At 36.7% G+C, this 22,566-nt stretch overlaps 1 protein-coding gene across 1 annotated transcript in view; it reads right to left on the bottom strand.

Moving 5' to 3' along the window:
* The window catches only part of PRR16 (proline rich 16), a 165,424-nt gene that overhangs the window by 55,957 nt on the left and 86,901 nt on the right, over positions 1–22,566 (bottom strand). The window contains exon 2 of the mRNA XM_056325480.1: positions 463–1,355. Within this exon, the coding sequence (XP_056181455.1) occupies positions 597–1,355 (759 nt within the window). The 3' untranslated portion in view covers positions 463–596. The remainder of the gene's footprint in view (positions 1–462; positions 1,356–22,566) is intronic.

Here is a 22,566-nt window from a genome sequence, read left to right as displayed (position 1 = left end):
ATTTTTTTTTATTTACTTCACCACCAAAGATCAAGCTGCCTGAAAGTCTGATGATTACCTCCTATTGCACCACTCCACACACAATGCCTTTGCTCAAGCAGTCAGACAGAGAAAAATGCATTTGCTGGAATTCAGTCAAAAGCTGTTATCCGGTCCTCCACTTTGCTTTGTCAAATGACATTTTGAAAGGTACCTGCTAGGAATAGGAAGTTTCCCAAAACCTGGGAGCAACAGTTATTCCCTTATACCAGATAGACCGACATCTACCACAAATCACCACTCAGTATTTTCAGACTGAACTTTTCTTTTCATTGTCTTTTAAACTATGCTAAAGATACTAAAGTGCAATAGATGTCTGCAACCTATGAACTAAAGCATGAACATTTTTTCAGCATTCTTTGCCATAATGACATTTTTTGGTGAGTACAAGTAAGATCAATAAGCATTCCTCTTTGTACTTACCATGTGATTTTTATGCCACTTCACTGGACACAGGGAGTAATGCATTGGGTCTTTTTATTGCTCAAGTAGAAAGTGCTCATTACCTATTTATTTTTATATATAGGAAAAAACAGAGTTGTTTCAAGTGGCATACATCACACTGTTGTAGTGGTTGACTTCCTCAAGATGGTCTTCTGGGGTTTTGGTGCTGTTTGTGGAGGCACAGTCGCAGGTCTTGGAGGAGGAAAGCTATTACTAGTACTTATCCCCAACCCTCCATTTTCCAGAGGAAACGGAGGCAGTGGAGGTGGTGGAGGCGGCAGAGGAGGGCACTGATGCGACAGCTTTCCCACAGCGCGGGAAGGCTCACTGTGCAAGTGCACCTCCCTGTTTTTAATGTTATACCGAACATCACAGTCAGGACAATAGCCGTGGTACTGCACTTTTTCACTAAATCGTACCCGTTCCCTGGCTCCTGGCTGAGGACCCCGCTCTTTCTCAGGTCTGTGCATCAGAGGCTGCATCGCAACTTTCTCCAAATTACTGTTTGGTATACAGCATATATCTCCATTTGGGGTGCGGTTGGGCCCCACTGGCAAGCCCCCGTTTCGCAGCAGGGTACCATTAGTCTTGACAGGGTTGGCTGAAGGAGGCAGCCTCAGAGGCTCGTCACACTTGACAGGTGTCAGTCGCGGGGGGGGCGGGGGCGGATTTGGCTTCCGCAACACAGTGAGGATAGCCGAGGGGTGTGCGGGTGGCTTGATGAGCGGTGCGCTGCCCCGCACTTTGACTTTCTCCAAGCTGGAAGCTGTTGCACTGCTGGAGCTGCTGTTCAGCGTGTCCGTTTTGGAACTGTCTGTCATCTCATCCTCCAGCTGCAGGTCAGATGTCAGTGTGTCAATCTGGTCAACCACCTGCGCAACAGCCAGAGTGAAAACGGTGAGAAAAGCTTGTCTCAGTGAAGGCACAGAAAAACAAAAGAACTCTTCACTATCAGTTTTGTCCTTCCCAGAACTGAAGCATCCACACATTTTTGACCATTATCTGTTTTTTCTTGCCAACATGATGATGATGATAATAATAACAACATTAACAATAACAAAAAGGAGATGAAGAAGAAAATGAAGAGAAAGAAGAGGAAGAAGAAGAAGAAGAGGAAGAAGAAGAAGAAGAGGAAGAAGAAGGAGAAGAAGGAGAAGAAGGAGAAGAAGGAGAAGAAGGAGAAGAAGGAGAAGAAGGAGAAGGAGAAGAAGGAGAGTTGGCTTGTTCACCAGCTTATCACCTGAATACAAAAGAAACCTAACTGGAAACACTCTGGAATGAAATTCCGTTTCCTTCCCTCTAGGATTTACTTGGCAGTATCATTGTGAGTGCACTCTAATCCTCCAAGATTATGCTTTGCCTTCCAGCGCAGGAGGAGACTGAACTATTTAACTTTAGCTTCTACATGACAGCTTCTGAATCTAAACCTTTCCATAGAGTTTCTTTCAGCTCTGACCTTTCACACAGTCTAGATTTAAGTGTGCATGTCTGTACAGGTGACATTATACATCTACAATCATAAGCTTGGTACATTCTTTCCTGACATTTTTTTTAATATAAATAAGGTAGAAAGCAGCAACTTCCCTCTTGTATTAGACTGCATTATCTCCCTTTATGAATATTTTCCTTAAGATCTGAAATCCTCTGAAGCAATCCTGAAATAGCATTTGCTGCAAGAAAAGAGAAGTAGCTTTGTCTCCAAAGTTACAAGCACTTATTAACTTATGCACTCCATTCTAAGATTTCCTCTACCTCTCATACTTCTGTCTGTAGATTCTACGTTTGATCTCTTCTAGCCTTCCAGACTCCCTTCTTCTACCCAATTTTTTATAGGACAGGCAACTGATGATGTCTTTTGTGGGTAGTGAAAGTTTGTCACACAGCAATTAAAAGTCCTTCCTGAAAACTGCATTTTGCTGAACAACTGTAATTATAACCTATAGTAACTACAACACACATCACAGGACGTAAGCACACATTAAAAACTGATCTTTTTTTACATCCTCACAAGAGATACATAAAGTAATTAGTGGCTGAAGTGTACTAGCAAACTTTGGTGCATGAATAAAGAGCTTGTGCCATTGCTTGGGTCCTTAGAGGAGATCTGTGACATTCTGGAAGGAGAGCTGGAGGGGGCATCTGCGTGTATCTGAAATGAAACTAGATGCCCCCAGTTGCACCACCGAGTCAATCCCTCTTACCCTTTTAAGGCTTTAATTTCTAGTTCCTACTTTCAATAATTTGGTCCAAATTATACTGATTTCAAAGTACACCTGTTTTAGAGGAGTGTAAACCACATGTTAACTATGAAAAAAGTAATTACTGAAGGCAGCGACTCTTTATTCAGTCACTCTAGTAACTCGCTCACATGCCCAGTGGTAAACAGTGAATAATGAAAGCAAAGCACCACAGAATGTATGAGCACTTTAACTTTCACTGCTCATACTATAGCTAAGAGTTGTGTAATATAAAACTCATAACGATACATATGCACCCATTCAGTTCAGTGCCTTCCTCCTAAAAGCTGCAAACATGCAGATAGCAATGATTCAGAAAGAGAGCTTTCAAACACCTTTGAAAAAAAATTTACATTACTTTTTCTCTCAAAGACCAAAACAACCACTCGTTTATTCACTATTCAAAGTCCAATACCATGTTGCATTTCAGGCTAAATACACTACTGAATTCTCTCCTAAAATCCAGTATGTAGTCTTTTAATAAACTGTAACAATTACAGAATGGATTGATGCAACATAAGCCAAAGAATCTCCTTGGCAAGAAAAGGAACAAAAAAAGCCATTAAACAGCTGCATGCAAGAGAGAAAGGAAAAACATATCCGTAAGGATGTTCAACACAGGAGCACTGCATAGCTTGTACAGGTGACAGTACATTGGCCTATACTACAGTATCAGATAATACTAAATTATAATATTTAGTTGCTTCACATTGTTTAATAAAAGCTGTATTAAAAAGCCAAGAACAAAAATTGGTTTCTTTTGCAACTGTCTTATTCCAACAAAACATAGTATTTGTATTCTTCTGTCTCCTACCGTGATAGCCCTTATCGAAGGATACAGAACCTTAGAAACTAACATGGCACATACGAGGAAAAAGAAAGTCACACACCACCGACACAGTTATTGCACAACTGGCTGTTGGATAAATCTCATGGAGATTACGCAAACAACATAATAAATTTTCCTTACCTTAATAAAAGTCACTCACAATTTCCAATATCAAATTCCCAATAAAAACGAAAACAAAGTAACAAAAATGCATTTTAATGCTTTTTTAAGGCAGTCAAAATTCTAATAATTTTGTGTATTTTTTTCTTCCTGCAGAACCAGTCACAAATGGTGGCTTTGCTTTAGGCCTCGTATGCAACAAAGATCATCCCTGTTCCACACTTACAAAGTAAAGCTATTTCATACAATATAATTCAAGAGAAACAAAACCTTATTTTGAGATGGATACATTAGAGGTGGTATTCCACTGGTGCTGTGAGGATATAGCTGTAATTATGCAGCACACATGTCATAAAATGGCAGACCCTTGTGGTGAGAATATTTGCATCCATTCAAACTGTTCTGACAGTGCAAAAATTTTCTCAAGAGTAACTGGAAAGTCTGTTATGAACTGTCCTCGAATTTAAATGACTACTATCTCTTGCCCTCTGGGCAAATGTGTAGTACACATCAGAATTTTTTTGTCACTTATCCATTTGTAAAATATAAAACCAGCACAAAATGGGTGTGACATAACAACACAATTTAACTGTCTGGATTCATTCCCACCTCAAGTTGTGATTCCGTTTACTGTTATCTTCTTTTGCTCTTTTTTGTCCCAGAAGAAAAAAATCAAATTAGATGAAAAAGTAACAGAGAACCAATGATTAACACAGTGAACCTGAGTTTAAAAAAAAAAAAAAAAAAAGAAGAAAAAAAGCAGGTTGAAAACAATAGCCTCCATTTCACAACACACTTCCTATGGAAGTAAGAAAGACAAAAAGCTGCTCTAGTTGTACAGTATCTGCCCATTTTTCAGTCCTGGTATAAAACAGGACTTGATTCACATGTACAAGCATGGGGGAGATATCCTTTTATAGCCTGAGGAGCTCTTTAGCCATTAATCAGATTTGAGCTCTGCAGAGATGCCCACTTCTCCCCCCCAGCAATATGCTGAGGCTTCAAGCTCTATCGGATCCGGTGTGACACTCCTGAATGAACTAGGATGTCAGCTTATTCCTGCCCCCTTTCTGGGTTGTTATTGGACAATATTAGGTGCCCTGCGGGGATGGAGTGGGATTCTCTAGATGATCCCAAGAAATTAGTCAGTCTGTTAACACATGTTCAGACCAAAATATTTTATCCTGAAATCTACACCGTTTGACAAGGCAAATCTCTGCTTATAGCATCACTTTATCCTTAGAAGTATGCGTGGAGCTTTTAGATGGTGGGTTTTTTTGGTTAGACATTTATTTATTTATTTATTTTACAACTGGGTATCTTTACCACACAATGAGGAGAAAAACCAATTCTCTGGATAAAGCAAGGTTTAATGTAGATATTACATTTATCCCTCACATCCAGTTTACTGATTGCAAATTATTTTCTATTTTCTTGTCCTTTTAATTTATTATGCAGACACGCAAGCCTCTTTCCAGTAATGCTCAAACAAGACAGGTGAACAGCATCTCTAGAACATGTACATAAGAATTTACAATCACCATTTAGAACTAGCCATCAAATGACATAATTTAAACCTCATTTCTACCTACACTGAAAACAGTTTAAAAACCAAAATTAGCTAACAGCAGTTTACAAAAAAAAACCCAACACACCAAAACCCAATAAAATCAACAAAAGTAGAATTAAGAGTTATGACTCACAATTATTTTGTCTTTTCTTGTTCTTTTAAATTTTTATGTAGACAATCAAACCTAGATTTGAGTAAAAAATATTAATTACTACCATCTCAGTAAGGAAACAGTCAAGCACTCAAGTGCACCAGTGCTTCTAAATCACTTATCTCACAGGGGCTGACTAACTCACCTCGTAAGCTGCCTCCTTGTTGAGTACCCAACTACAAGAACAGCTTCAATGGAAAAATTAGTGTTGTATCAATGTAGGAAGATCACAGATCTTTGCTAAAGCAAATGAGTACTACTGCTGTTCAGTTCTTGCTTGTCAATGCACTAACTTTTAAAACACATTTAATTTTTATTCTAAAAAATACAAATTCCAAAAGGTTTTCTCAAGATATTCAAACTAATAATTTCAATTTTAGAAGAGTGTATAAATATATAATTGAAAAGATGGTTAGAAGTCATCAGGGGTACTTTCCTCATACCAGTAAAACCAGATCTTCAGAGAATGTCATGGATGCTTGAGATGTTTTACAGACAGGCAAAATAACACATTTCTCTCTGCTTCAAGAGCGTTCAGGTTTGAATTAGACACAGAAAACTAAAGAATGAAAATAAAATGAAGCAAAGAGAAAATGATAGATCTGTAGTTAATCCTGAAATTTGTGCTTAATTTTGTTGGATAATTTCATTGTTAATATTCTGCTAAATAAATGCTATTAATAGTATCCACCAAAGAAGTACAAATGACAAAACGACACAAAAAAAAATAAATGTTAGTAACTCATCAAAGAAGACATGTGAATGTGAGAACTCCAGACTCCAGAGAGGACACAAATGAAATACAGTACCTGTAAAGGAGCTGACATACTGCCATCAGGAGAAGAAAAACAAACATGAAGTAACCAAGGACTACCTCAAGCTGACAACTTGCCAGGTAGTAGTTCGGTACTAGTTCCTAAGAGTAGGCAATGAGGCAAGATCACTGGATTTTAGAATGGGAGTGAAAAATAAAGCAGTGGTTGCACTCTGGATACACTCGAGCAATACAGCATACAAGTTGAAGAAAACAAAGTGTATGAATGGATGAATATTGTAAACATGACTCCTGAGAGCAAAAGAGCAGTGTAAAGAAAACTAGGGAAAAAAAGGCAGCCATGTAAGAGCATATCTCACAAGGAGCTGAACAAATATTTGAGATAATGGCTAAAGTTCTAGGAACATTTGTGAGAAAGACTGCCTACAGAAGCTTATACACATAACTTTTAGATTTATACAATATGTAGGATCTATAGTAACATTACATGAGATCTTATTCCCATCTCACTACGACTAAACATTAATATGAATTGTGTGACATTTGTAAGATAAAATCATAAGGACATTGAGAGTTAAGATTACTATTTGGAGACAACTTTCCTCTCTCTCTGGAGTGCACAGCTTATGAAACTCTTAGAGAAAGGGTAAAGCTCCTTGTCAGGGGTAAGATCAGGTTATGTACTACTGAAAAAAAACCTTACCAACGTGAATTTAGACTCAGAAATTCTGTGCTGCAACCATCGGCATATGGAGAATGAATCAGTACTATCAAAATAAGGAGGACAAAAGGATATAGATATTACCCACACCCAGTATAAAGGGGGGGGGGGGAAGGAAAACCAAAGGAAGACATTGATGTTTCAAACAACTTGCAATGCAAAGATACTGTGCAGTTACCCCTATGCCTCAACGTTATCAAACTCTTACATTAAATTACTTACAAATACAGAGCTAGCATAAAGTACTGGTTTTCCACTGAGGTCAAACTGCAGTCCTTCCTTGTTTAAAGTGACTGAGAATCTCATCCAAGAAAACGTGTCGTCGTTATCAAAACCAGCCTATGCTAGCCTAGTTTTTCCATTGGTTTGGGTTATACTTTACAACATTTGTCTGGCTTTTACCCCCTCTGCTAATGCACTTCTACAGGTGAATATCCTAATGTGATTAGACTAATACTCAAAACTCTGTATTTCTTCCTGGATGTCAAGATCTCATTATAAGAATCTAATGTGGGAATAATAAAGACTAAAACATGACACAGAAAGTACCAGTTTCTTATACTTCTTAACGTATCCCTAAACTTCTCTGAAAAGAGTATCTACAAATAGTCACAAACACTTTTAACAGTGCTTCTTTTTGTGTGACTATGTGGTACATACCCACAAACACATGTAATCTATTGAGAGTTTTATCTCCTTACAATAACCGTTTCACCAGGTTTGTTTCTCCTCCTGTTTAAAGGCAGCAGGAAGCAAGACAGTAAAGTACTGATGTTCAGTGAATATCTAAACCACTAGCTACACTCAATCCACCACAGACAACTGTCGTACTTTTTTCCAACTCTTGAATAAACAAGCAAATCGCTTTTCAGAAATAAAAGCAATATACTCTTAAAGATTCATAAAATTCCAAGTTCACAAAATTCCAAATAATAATTTTTTCCTAAGATGTCCAGCCATTTTCACTGGTTTGTATGTTCTTCAAATTTTCACATGGATTTACGAGTGAGTTTTTTTTAAAAAATTACTTACTGCTGTACAGGCCAATACTGATCAACAAAGCTGCATAAGCAAAACTGAAATGGTACTTAGCTGTGGTATTACTGTTTAGTAATATACCACAGCAGTGTGCAGCTATGAGATTTGATTTAACGGCTTGCTGGAAGTTTTCTAGAAAATGAATAGTTACAGACAGACACTGATCTTGATTTTAAATCAAGCAAAATCAAGTCAAGTCATGACACTAGCACAGGTATTTGCTTTCTTACTTTGAACTAAAATAAATACTGTGTAAAGAAACAAAATTACATGGTATTATTTAATTACAAATAAGTGTAGTCAAAATGTCTTAGTTTCATTATTTTTGAAGCAATTCTGAAAACTTGCAGTTTGACAGGGATATATTTTGCATCGTACGCACAAAAATTAACTATGTAACAAGCCAGAAGAATGATGTTATTGACAACAAAACAGCAATCAGTGCCATCACAAAGAGGCTACTCGTCTGTAAGTAAGGAAATGTCAAACATGCTAGGTCTGTAGCTCTAATATCTTATGATTGCATCTCTAATCCTACAAGAAATTGTTCACTTGCAATAATTACTAAAGGAACCTTTAAGACAAGCTGTCAAACTATTTACCTTCTTGTCATCTTAGCTCATTATTTCCTGTAGAGCTACTAGTCTTGTTGACAAAAATGAGCATTCAATCTAACTAAGGACACAAGTGAAGCTTTTTCCCCATCAAGTCTTTGCCCAGAAATCCTGAACCACCACAGAGCTAACAAATGAAAGGCATATCCTTATTCAGAGTGAGAGAGCACCAGTATTTCCTTCTACAGTTGAAGCTGCATAACATCACAATAAGACTCTGTTCTTAGGTGCTTATATTACAGCTCCAGTCACCCATGGTGGTACCTTTTGCAATTGCTACTGCTAACTTCCCTACACTGCTCCCCATCCTCAGTGAATATAGCTTCCAGGTCAAGGAGAAATGGAACCAAATTTAGACAAGAAGCAGGTTTATGAAGTTGTGTAAGCCAAAAAATCGCAAAAAGAAGACAAAAGAAGAGCTGTACTAGGGGAGATAAGTGGTCTACATATTACAATATTGTGAAAAACTACAAAAAGCAGATGCCCAGTCAAGAACGTAAGAACAGAAAAGTCATCTCATCTCAGTCTCAAACAATTCCTAACTCAAGGACATCTTAACATAATTTGCATTAAGTAGATCTTGAGATACTTACCTACCATGAACATGCCTGTTTCTGCTCGAACTCATATAAACTTATAGCATCTGAAATATCCTGTCGTTTCCCACTTTCATTATATGGATATACCACCCACTCCTCTTTCTGTTTAAGAAAAAACACAGAAGCTTTTATAGGCAAAGTCCTTCATGGACTTGTGTAATACCTAAGCTGTAGCTGTCCTGGAAAACGACAGCTATGCAAGCCTTCTCAGCCTCGTGCTTTTTTGTGCATTTTTTTTTTTAATCAAATACATGATGAATGTCTTTAGAATGAAGAGTAATGACCTCACACAAGGAAAAAAAAGACTCAAAATAGCTGGCTACACACAGCAGTCCTTCTGCCACCACTAATAATAACAATAAAAGTTTTACAGTATTTCCAGCAGCATCTTCGTACCTGAAGCTGTATTAATAAATAAGCATGTCTGTTTATGCTAAGATATTCTAGCATAGAACTAGAGATGAATCAAATATCTGAGGTAACACACACTTTCAGGCAGATTCAAAGTTCAGCTTTCAGGACACAACTCTTAACAGCAGCATCTCCGACAGCTCAGTCACCCACCCTGCAGCACCAGCAAAGGGCAAGGTCACTGTGAGATCTGTCAGTGTTAAAGTATCCAAAAGATCAACACCATCCTAACCAAACTTACATGCTTCCCAACTTGATAAATAACAGAAAAAAAACCCACATGCAGTCGTTGCCATCAGAAAGTTTTTGCTAAAGAATACATTACTTACTTCAGCAAATTAGTACTTTTTGGACTACATTATACAGTCCTTGATTCAGTCCTATCCCCTGTACATAAATGAATTCAGAAATTCACTGGTTTCAATGACAGGCTTTACTAGACTGTACTCTTGACATTTGGAAGCAGACTGAACACCAAGTTAGGCTGGACATAGTCATATAAATGGAAATTTATAAATATGCTGGACTCTTGGGAATGTAACAAGGCCATGAAACCTCAGTATTATCATTCTGACTTAGCATTTCAGAGAAAGCAAACTAGGAAGTCCATATTCCATAAAACAAAACAAAACAAAACAAAAGGCATCTTTTCCATTGTGGAATAAAAAAAAATAATAGAAATGCAGTAAGCTGCTCTCTCAGTTCCCCTTTCAGAACTGAACACAGCTATGGTAATTCCTCCTGCATAGCCTCTTGGATGAAGCCTGCAAGGATGCTGCTTGAAAGATCAGAGAGAGATAGAGATGAAAGCAGGTATGTGGCTGGTGTTCATAACATGAAGAACAGTATAGTTCCTGTCACACACAGAAGAGCCTTGATAAAATTATGATAAACAAAGAGAGACCCTGAGAAAATAAATAATAAAAAATAACCAAAAAAATCCCTTTCTAGAAAAGCAATTTGCAAAAGTATTTGCAAAAAAAATAAAATAGCTGTTCTAAAATATTAACTAAGTCAGCATTCCTTATGAAAGGTAAAAGAATTTCACACTTCCAGTGAAATACTCATATCATCTCATATTTTTCAATATAGGAAAGTAATTAATTTCACAAAGGAAAAGGTAATTAAATATGGTTTTATGTCTCATCTACAGACACAGAGAGATGGTAAGGGAGTGCAACTATTTCACAGGTAGCTCATTACTCAGGCTGGAAGACAAACTGCAACTCGGATTCAAGACTGAAAAAGAAGTCTCACCTTCAGTTATCAGTCATGTCTTCCTTTTGCTCCCCTTTCTTGACCATAATAATGTAGTCACCAAAACTGTGTAAACATAGCAAATCAACCCACATACTTGAAATAACAAGTATGATGCATATCTCTGGGCAGCAGTGTTAACTGAGAGTTGTTCAAGAACAGCTTCAGGAGCAGCAAATTCTGCTTGTCCTGAACATGAACAAAAGACGTACAACTAGAAAAAAGAGCTTTTAAGCACTGGAGAAACAAATTAGGACTACGTAATAAAATATAAAGAAAGTTTAATTTTGTAGGCAAATTAACAGGAAATCAATTTTCCCTCTATTGTTACACTGATTTCAATTATACTATTTTTTTTTTTTTTATTTTATTTTATTTTTTACTCTTCAAGTTTAAGTTTGGCAGTGTAGATACTGCCTGTGTGACTATTTAAACTCATGAAAGTAATAGAACCATGCTCATTTTCCTTTTGGGGACAGTGAAATCTACTCTTCATCCTATCTCTGACAATGCCTAATGTAAGTACAATGACAGTTTACAACTACTTCATTATTTGGCCTTTGCACATTTCCTCCTAAATTTGTGGAATTATGCATAACATTTTTGGAAATGCATTTTTATGTTATTAGACAAGAAAAGAAAAAAAAAACATTGGAAAAGATGAAGCTGGAAATGGTAAATATGTATTGGCACAGATCTGGAACTTTAAAGCACAAATTGTTAATCAGCATTCAATAATTAAATGCCCATGTAAATACTAGTAAAAGGCTTCCCTGTAAAAAATGCAGGAGAATTAATGTGGAACCCTTGTGTACATGTTTCAATAATACTCCCTGACAGTGGACCTCTTTTGTTTAATATAAAGAGGCCAGAGAATACCAGAGCTGTAAGACTTTGCTGTGTCTTCTGAATCAAATGCATCTTTCTAAATCAACATTTTAGAAGCTACAGTTTACTACTGTTTTTCTCTCTGAAAACAGGTAACAAAATTGCAAATGGCTGCCTGTTGACAAAACCAAAGGAATAGTTAGCCTGTGCATTCTCGTTATTTCTATTGTTTTCTGAATAAACGTTGTAAAACAGCTGAAAATGCAGTACCGTAAAATGTTAAAGAGATTTTAGTCCCTACATAACAACTTTTGCTATAAATATTGGTTCACATTGCAGCAATTTGCCTAATCACACATCATATTTATTTAAATAAATGCTAAATATTTGTCTAAGCTCTTAACTGTTAATGTGAACCGCATGTATAAATTCCTTGAAGTATACGCATCCATGAACTATTAATGCTTTTACCCATATGCCATTAACTGTAATGGAGAGCGAAAGCTCCTCTGCAGGATTAGAAAAAAATGTCCTACTAACCACATAAATACTTTCCCAGGTAGGCTGTTCAGAGACATTAATAACAGCTATTGGGGGGGTGGGGGAAGCCTTTGGAACATTACAGCTCTGAAAAGGAATTTAAAATATTTAGCGCACCCAAAATTATTTTGTGACAACATGGTAAACAAATCTATTGCAAATATTTCATATTAAGGTATTAAGTCCAGTCTTAAGCACTAAATAAATAAACATTTTTTTAAAGGCAGAGTATTAATCAGCATCCTTCCTCTTCTGACAGTCTAAAAGAGACTCCAGAAATAAAAGTTTAACATTCTTTTGTTCTAAAACCACAAAGTCATTCCCCAAGAACAGCCAATATATCTTCTTGGAGACCACATGTTGCGCTGGTGGATTTTTTTAATTGAAAGGGTTTTATTAGTGAAATACTACTCTCAGTCTAAATGGTCTCCATATTTTAATATTTCAGCACCATTTCTATTACAGCTCCAAGCCACATTTAAGCCCAAATGAAATGTGCAAAGAATTTAGATTAATCTGGAAGTACTAATTCCAAGCCTGTTGGACACTTATTAAAATAGTTTCAACAGAGCTGAACGGAATTGAAGGATTTAGCTTAGTGGACACATTTCTAACCAGTCCTTTTGCTTCAAAACTTGACCCAAAATTGCACAAACCATTAAGTTTCATTCCAATTAAAAGTTTGAACAAATACAAAGTTCAAAGCAAATTTTAGATGAAGTGACAGTAGGGTCTGCTTTTTATAGTGAAAAATACTAAAGCAGTAGGCTGTTTTTCTTTAGATACACCTACAATAGTCTTTCTGTTTATATGGTTCCCTTGAAAGAAAAAGCTTCTGTTTATGCAAGAGGTTGAACTATCTGCCTAGATAAAAACAATGTATATCGATAACCATGATCATTACTAAAAAAAATACTATAAAATGTATAACTCTTTCAGCTGAGAGGTCTTAAAATGAGTAAGCTGCCTTCTCTCTCTTGCTCTCCTGGTGAGCTGCTGGCAACATTTGGAAGTAAGTGTGCTGTAGACATTGTTCCAAGAATGAGAGAACAACGAAGATGTTGTAATACTGACCCTACTAAAGGCTTCTTGGAATTCAGTTCGACTTTTTCCACCTGGATGTACTGAGCAGAATACATAACAGGAGATAGTCCATGTGATCTTACACCACTAATAAATAATAGTAATGAATCTGCCAAGCCCTGATACTAGAGAACGTAATTGCTATGAACCATGTAGCTTTGAAATGCTTAGCTGCCTTTTAATTATTAGTTGCTCCAAGTTAAATGACTTCTGCTTACACTGCAACACAACACACTTAAGGAATTTAATTAAAAGTCACAGAACAGTTTATCTTAATATTTACGGATAACATTTTTTTCAGATTGACATTTACATGTCAAAATGCTCAAAAACTTTATTAGGTCCCAGCTTTCCATGGCTTGGCCCTAAACCACATTTTTGATTCAATATGCTAATTATCTAAAGAAAGGTAATAACAATATAATCTGGTCAAAACTTTTGTTCCCAGAGGCAGTTATCTGAATCTGATGCCTTCAAGTCATTAGCACAGTTTTACATGTATTTCAAACAGTGAATTAAGAGCAAACCATACCTAAAGATTTTTTAAAATAGAGTTAAATGATTTAGCAATAATTTCGGTATTCCCATTAGCATAATATGAACAGTGCCAAGACACCTGTTTAAAAAAAGTCAAAGTAAACAATCTAATGTTACATGTTTACATAGATTTTTTATTTTATAGTTAAAGCCAAATTTAATCAAAATCACTTACTTCAGAGCTCAGAAAAAGCTTTCTATTTGCCCTCCAGCCCCAACAATTTAACAAATACCATAAATTAAGGATGCATGGGGAGCAAAGGTGAAGGAGCAGAGTTTACAGCTAATGTTTGCAATGAGATACACACTCTATTTGCCAAGCCTTAAAAATGCTTATCTAACATTGTTAAGATGTCTTTAAGATTTAGGAAGTCTACTGTTTTCAAACCCAGTATTTGTACTATTATTTGAACCAACAAAAAAAAGTCAGGAAATCTGTAGCTCAGATATTTCCAGTATTTTTGAAAGATGCAATTGTTTCAGAGTATGCCAGAACACAATACCATGCATGTTTTTTCAAGCAATGTCTAATGCATTTTTGTCCTTACAAGACTATTAGCTCATGATTTTGGCACTGTTACCTTCTGTTCCAATTCTATTTCTGGTTACACATCAGGTAGGTTATATGTAAGAAAACTGCAAGTTCTTTGCTTTTGCACAGGCTGCAAAGAAGTGGGCCTGTTACACCTGTAATGCACTTACACCCTCAGTACTACTACGACTACTATTTGCCCATCTTGCATGGTACACAGTTTTGCACTCAGTGCCATGACACCGTACTTTTACTGCCGGTCGTCCAGTCCCTCTCCTGTGTATTCAGTTCAGATGCCTCTGCATCTGTGGCACAGGTTTCCCTTGGGTGTCATCACTTTTGCTATATTTAATGCAAGAGAGAGGCATGACTTATTAGAAGGATTAACGAAGAAGCTGAAGTTGACATTCAAGAGGCCTGTTTCCCTCAGTAAACGAACAGTTGAATTACAGCAGGAAACTGCAGTAGCGACTACCTTGATGCAGAAGAGTAGAAAACCATTTCTAAATGCATTTGCAAAACAAAGTGGTTTGCGGGGTGAGGGAGCAAACCACTGCCTCGCTCATGCAGGGTAGCGAAATGTAGACAACAATCAGCACAGCTACTGCAAATTTCCAACCAAACATAAAGCAAAAATGATTCACTCCTTGAAACAAATTGTTAATACTTAGCCTTTGAAGCTTTGTTCTGGTTTTTGGCTTCCCTACAAAGCATTTTCAGTTGAGTTAGCACATTGATAAAAAAGCTATGGAATATTTATTTTAAAATTATGTATATTAATAACTATTTCTACAGTGACTATGAGATTAGGAGGAAAATCTGATCCAAATCTCATGGACAGATGAGAAAAAAAGCGGGTTTCTATGCTGCTGGACATTCATTCCACATCGCCTTCTGGAATTTATAAGACATGAATACTCCCCTGTGCCCTCCCCCCCCTGCCTCCCCGGCTTCTCCCCCCCCCCCCCCCCCCCCCCTCAAATATATGATAGGTAAGTGGCACAACTTCTGCTCAGGTTAATTATGCAATCCTTCAAGTACTAAATAATTTCTTTGATTGCCACCCACATTAATAATCCACTTTGAAGAGTTCTCACATCCAGTCCTTCAAATTCCCAATCCCTTTCTGATAATTGCAGTACTTATGGCAGCAGGAATGAAATGTTTTGTACCTATTATGCTGAAGTGGTCTTTAGATGTAAAGAGTGAAAAATTTCCAGTCCTGCTGGCAGGATGTACAAAAAAGCACTAGCAAGACAGATCAAGTGCTGTTTCTGCTGCTGTGGAGGTCATCTTGGTTTGCTTTATTTCAAATAAAAATGTAGTCCTACTATTATAATAGAACATGGCTGGTGAAAAGAAAAGACCTAATGTACAACAGACCTTTGGAATATGCACTGATATTTTACCATAACTCTCATCTGCTATTGCTGTACACAACTTAATCAGCACCCAACAAATAATCATTTTGTTTTCAGGGCTTAGTGAAAAGAAAACTATAAAAGTAAGCTTTATAGCTATAATACATGTTTTAATACCGAGACATAGAATCCTAAAGCCAAGATTTACCCTTTTAGCAAAGTAAATATAAGCTGCAAATGCAGACACTTGTGGTTCAGACCCATGCAACAGGCCTATGTACTAAAGGTAAAGAGTATATACATCCACTACAATAAATTACTGCAGACTCTGTGAAAAATATCATCTGTACTTGAAAAATAAAGCATTCCTGAAATTCCTGAAGAAAAAGTACTGACAATTATTCAAAATTTTTAAATTCAAACTATTGAAAATCCTACAGACTTGCATTTATTTTTTTAAAATACATAAAAGACCCTATTAGTTTTACTCAAAACAATTATGTTTATTTAAGCTAAAAGGGTAAGATCTGATGCATTAGGTAGCTCAAAAAGAGAGAACTTCCTATCCATAGCTAGGTAGCCTGGTAAAAGTTCAGATGTTTCTTTTGGCCTAGATGCAATATATTAACCATGATAATTCAGGGGTAAGGAAAACTTAACATTAAGTAACATTTAAATTTAATTTATCCTTTAGAGGCTATAATTTTGTACATTTAAATTACTACTAGTTAATACTTTATTGGTATAGAATCAGTACTATGTACTAAATATTTATTATTTAATATCTCTATCTGATTTCATAGTTTATTTCTGTGCACCATGATTGTGACACACCCCAACTACCTTCTTGACAGAAAGTGCTAGAGAAAATGTCAGGAGAGAAAAAAACACCATTTGAACATAAAAAAAAGGATCACAGTTATTTGTACTTTTTCTTAACATCAGAACAGTTAGGACAAAAGCAACTCTGCAGAATGTCACAAACATTAAGTGATTTAAGTTTTCCCCAACTCTTTTCTCTTCTTTTATATGTTTACATAACTATTGCTAATGTATATATGCAATATTATACGTATATTTTATACCTGCTATCAAATGTTTATAATATCTCTAGTTAATCTGGTGAACATTGTATTTTGTATGTTCTGTTTACTATGTTAGTGATATACAAGGGCTGAATTTCACTTTCAGCCTAACAGTTATGATAGTGGCCTATTTGCATTGATAAAACCATTAAAAAAAAATGTATCTGCTGATGATTCCCCTCCCCATGATTATAACAGGTAGTTTTGGTTTTGCTCTTGTTTCTACCTTCGTAAGTATTTTTAAGGTCAAAAATTTCCCCCTCCTCCAAAACAAGAAGTGCAAAAACAACATAATGATATTGCAAACAGCCAACACATTCAAGGCATTGAACATGCTCCTACCTAGTCCCAGGTACCGCAGCAGAAGAAATAATTCATAACATATATTTAATCTCTTTTTGTTTGTGACAGAAAAATAAAATCACAATAGCACTGAATGTACTTGTTACCTATTCAAATAATACATAATCTACAGATTATCTTAAAAGAAATCACAGGAAATAGATGTGTGCCCCGTGGTTTCTAATTTCTAACTCTGCTAACTTCAAGCTCTAGCTCTACCATTTTTGTCCTTACTCCTAATCTCTCATACATTTACACTGTACACTGGAACAAGAGTTACACTTCTCTTGTGCACCACCCTCACCGCAAAGTATGCTCTACTTGTTACTACCATTCTTCAACACTATTTCCAAGCAGAACTTTGTTGGCTAATCTTGTCTGCTCATTTTGTCAGCTAATAGATTCTCCCTCCAGCAGGATAAATAAAATACTTGTAGTTGAGTTTCAGGTGTAGATGTTTGAAAATTCAAATATGCCTTTAATTTCCTTGCATTTCCTTGTAATGTATGCACTAGACCATTTATTGGGCTGGGAACCAAACTCAAAACTCACTTCATCTAACTATATACTATGGAAATTCTATTTTACATATCAGCTACTGCAAGCAGTTGCAGAAATTACATATTCTCAAGATCAAGGTCTAAGTATATGACATATTAGGCTATATAACACTAAACATCCCCACGGCAATTCTGAAAGCATGAAACCATCCCTGACCACTAAGCCATGTTCTCACAAACACTGTTCATTACACTCATTGCACTACTTGGGGTCTTAGATCTTTCTCCCATTCAAATACTACTCATATCTGCCTAATTCCTCAAGAAGTGACTTAAAACGCTTGTCCCACAACCTACATTTCAAAGAGAAAGCAGTATCACCTCTTTTTTTGGGAAAAAAAAAAAAGAAAAAAAAAAAAGAATTCCAAAGTAAACATACTCATTAAACATAAGATTAAATACCCCTGAGTTAAGGGTTGAAGTTCACACAGGAACAGAGCCTATAAAACCTGTTACAAAGATGGATATAGTACATGAAGTAACTGCAAAGCAGCAGTGACCTGTCTTAGCAGCTGAGCCATGTTATCTTTGGTATTCAAAGATAAAACTTTCTGATCAAGTTTCAGAGGAATTTTAAGGTTTCAGCTTTCATAGGATTACCCATTTGAAAATCACGACACTTTGAGGAAAAAGGACACCAAAGTATCAGACTGCAGGAGTCCCCACCACCACACTTTTTATATTTTCTGTTGAACTCCCAGGCTACTTCTGCTTCAATACCAGCTGGCTTGGTGCTCCAAGTTTCCATGCAGTACAATCAAGTTATACTGCAAGTTAATAAATGGATATACACTGTGTCAAAATCACTCAGACCTGATGAAGCTATCATGTCTCTACACCCACTTCATTGTCCATTTCCAAGGTTACCTAAACCATACACTCTAATTCTCTGGCCCTGCTTGTTTCTAGGTCTCAGAAAACAGTGAATGCTCTCTGGGATCCATAACTGTTAATTAACTAGGAGTAATAAAACCATAAATATCTCTTGACAAAAGACTGTCCACAAATTCTCCATCAAGTAAGTTTTTACTTGCGTTTTAACCAAGGCAACCTCACCCATCTGAGTACGCACAGCTCTTCTCAGACATCATTCAACTTCTCACATGAAGTTCCAAGATGCACTAAGACCAATGTACTCATTGGTTACACAGCATTGGTTACACACACATGATGCAGTTCTAACTTAACTGTTTTTAAGTTGCTATAGAAAATACTACTTTTTCATACAAATGACTACCAGACTTTGTAGTGAGCATTTTTTTCAAAATTAAAATAAAAATAAACACCAGTATGATGTCTCAGTGACTAGCAAAAACAATTATATGCTGCACTGACATGCACTCATTTCAAAATGGATATTACGTCTATTATTATAACAAAGCACATGTATGTTTCATCCATATATACAGTCACAGCCAAAAGGTAATAAAGCAAATGAAGCACAAAAATGTCACAGGTTATTCATAAGCTTGCATTGTATGTACAGCCTTATGGACAGGTATTTAAAGAATTCAAAATTTCTACCATCTCTGACATATAAAAATATATGTCCCAGAATCACGATAGTTTAATGCACCATAAAAGAAAAATGCTGGAGTCCTATGTCCAAAATGAGAAAAACATTTTCTGTTTGTATTAAAACTGAATATAAAAAAGCAACTGAAATCTGGGCACCAAGCAGCATTAGCTGTCAGATTTTTCACTTAGACTTTCAAGTAGACCAGCTTCACTATGAAAAGAGGAAAAAAAAAAAACCCTGTATCTTTGAGATGGAAGGGATTGGGGGGGGGGGGGGGGGGGGGGCGCGCGGGGGGCAAGATGGGAGAGTGTCCTACTGATAGACTCACTGCTTCAGGGACATCTAATAACATGACACTAATGTATGCACGACTGAAAAAGGACAGCCTGCAGATCTAGGTAGGCACAGTAGCATCAAATAGGCAGTGAGCATAAGACAGAGTTGTTAGGTATGTTCAGACTATCTAGTTGCAGTATACAGGCTTTCTAGAATTATTTTGGATAAATGGAGTTAATAGGCAAAACAGAGTTCTGACAGCTAAGAGATTGAATCTTTTAAGCACTGCAGCTGTAGTATGATTTCTGTAAAAAAGAACACCCACATTACAGATAATGAAATAAGGACTTTGTTCCCTTTTTAATTACTGTGTTTCTATTCACTGACTGATTCTGATTCCATAGATAAAAACAGGTTCCTCCCAACTGGTAAGTATAATCTAAAATGGTCGCACTGTTCTCTAAAAGGAGAAAGAAAATAAAGAAAACATCATGATGACATAAAGAAGGCAAGAACAAGGGGAATCCATGAGCCAAGATATCGTGAAGATATACGACATGTTCATTCATGCTGACAGTTTTTACTCATGGAGTGGAAAAGCAAAATGCAGAGCGTAAAAATATGTATTTTTTCTCACTGAGCAGTAGTAAAGGGTGAATCATAATTGCAAAAAAAAAAAAAAGATACAGTTCTTTCCATTGCTACTAACACCAGTAGGGTTACTTTTATTCTTTCTCTCTAAGGGCAGAGTTTAGGTAAGAGAATTCATGAACATATAAATAAATAAATCCAGGGTGGGAAAATTAATATTCTGAAGAATACATATTTAAGTCAGGCTGCAATTATTCCTAATAAACCAGGAGAGTTTACTGAAAGGTTGACATTAGAGTTTAATTTAAAAAAACCCTCAGCTTAGACATCCAGGTGCATCTCACTCTCAGATTAATGTGTTTACTGGCAAAAAGAAGCAAGCCGTAATATCTTTGTAAGACCATCTGATGCCTGGAACAAAGTGCTCCAGCTTTCAAACACAAAAGATCTTTACTAAGTAAGGGGAAAAAAAAAAAAGAAAAGAAAAGAAAAAGGATTTTAGATTTCACTTCTTTCCAACCTTCTGCCCAGATCGACTCCTTTATACATCTACTTCCTTCTTTCAATAGAATAAAAATTTTGAAAAAGAATGGAAAAAAAGCAAGACTGGCTCATCCAAATTCTTTGCTAAAACCAGACTGTGCTCCAACTTTTCATTTTGTTCACTCTACCAGAAAAGGAGGTGAAAATTAATTCTTGTGATCTCAGAAGTCAGGGGAGAAATGTCTTTTCGTTAAGAAAGGGGAAGACATAGCTGTCTTCAATCCATGAGCTATGATTTTTTTTTGATCAAAGAAGCAACATCCAATGAAAATCAAATTAAATTCTGTTTTCTGTTGACTCCATTGCCTTGCCAAATCTTTGGAAATCTATTATTTTCAGATATTGCAACTGTCCATTACACTGTCCACTTCTATCACGCTATTTTTAATCCTCCACCTTGTTTTGTTTAAACATGTAAACAGAATTAAACATAGTTTTCACAATCTCAGTATCTGACATTTCAGACACTTATTTGCACTTCAGATCTTTCACTATTATCTTTTCCCAAACAACTTGCCTGCAGTCATGGGGCCAGTACAAAATATTTAACATTTGAGCCAAGGCAGAAGTAAAGCCATGTTAGTTCAAAGCATAACTGACATTTACAGTGGTCAACTTTTAATGCAGCTATAGCTAAACTGAATATTATTCACTTCATTAATATGCAGTAATAAAACAAAAGTAATTCTTTTTCTATTAAACTCCTGTTCCAGTCACCGGCACAAGCTACTCTGCTCATGTTCCTAAAATCTGAACACAGAGATTTGCTAATTGCTACATTTGCCAAGACATCAGTATTCCAGATTGCAACACTGTGAGGTACCACAGCAACCTCACTGATAATCCTGAACTAGCCAACAAAATTTTCATATTCAATAGTACCATGCATGTGCAATATAACCAGCTCTAAGAAGAAATATGCTGACTGTCCTAATATTGCTCCATGCTTCAAAGCTTCACAAGTGATGACCTTCAAAGTAGTGAGTGTATCACTAAATGAGAGATAATATTCTTGCTTTCTAAGAGATAGTAAGAAGAATATGCAAGAATGCATCTTTGCATGAAAGAGTGTAACATACCGGCGTCTCCTGGATGTCTGATACCTAGAGTACACTGAAATACGCAGAACGTAGAAGGGAGAAAACCTGTATACAGTGACTACAGCCATATGAAAATCATGATACTATAAAAATCAGCCAGTTAACAATATATCCATATAATCTCTTTCTCACTTTTGCCACTACATTACCAACAAGATGGTAGAAGGAAGACTTCGAAGAGCAAAACTTCTACAAGACACGTTAATCTTTAAACATACCTTAACAAAAACTCTCCTGAGGATTTCAGGAATCCATTACCATTAGAAATGCAAAAAACTGTTCACCACCTGAATGTAAAGCGGCTGTGAAACATACTGTGCAGCCCTCACAGACCAAAACCTCCACCTTTACCTTATTTACTGCTCCTGTAGCAGGGCTACTTACATCTGTCCGGTGGCACCACAACCTGTGCAACAGCGGTGCCTGAGCACACTCCCTGTGCTGCCCACTCTGCAGCCAGCCATGGAAAGCTATGCATCACGTTTCAGACCACCTGCATGATACAAAGTTTTGCTGGCCTAACCACATTAGCTAGACGTCAATAACAAGCCTCCCCCTCCCTGACCTCTTCTGCCAGCAAAGCCATGGATCAAGCAGCACTGTGCCAGTGAAACAGAGCTCTTGTTGCATTCCGGTCTCTGACGCACAGGATGCGCAGCCATGCCTGCAGAAGAGCCTCCCGCTGTTGGCTTGCGCTGTGTTAGAAAAGTCTCTGCTGCCATCAGGATACCGGGCATAAAAAGGCAGAAAATGTTACCACAGCTTTGGAGCCACTTCAGATAACAAAAATTATTCACATGAACTGAAATGTAAGTAGGCAAAACCTCCTGTCTCCAGGGTTCATGATGGATCACCAAGAGTAGT

The sequence above is a fragment of the Falco biarmicus genome, chromosome Z (assembly GCF_023638135.1).
Source record: "Falco biarmicus isolate bFalBia1 chromosome Z, bFalBia1.pri, whole genome shotgun sequence".
NCBI classification, from domain to species: Eukaryota; Metazoa; Chordata; class Aves; order Falconiformes; family Falconidae; genus Falco; species Falco biarmicus.
The sequence above is the reverse complement of the archived record's forward strand: the minus strand, read 5'-3'. Positions and strand labels throughout refer to the sequence as shown.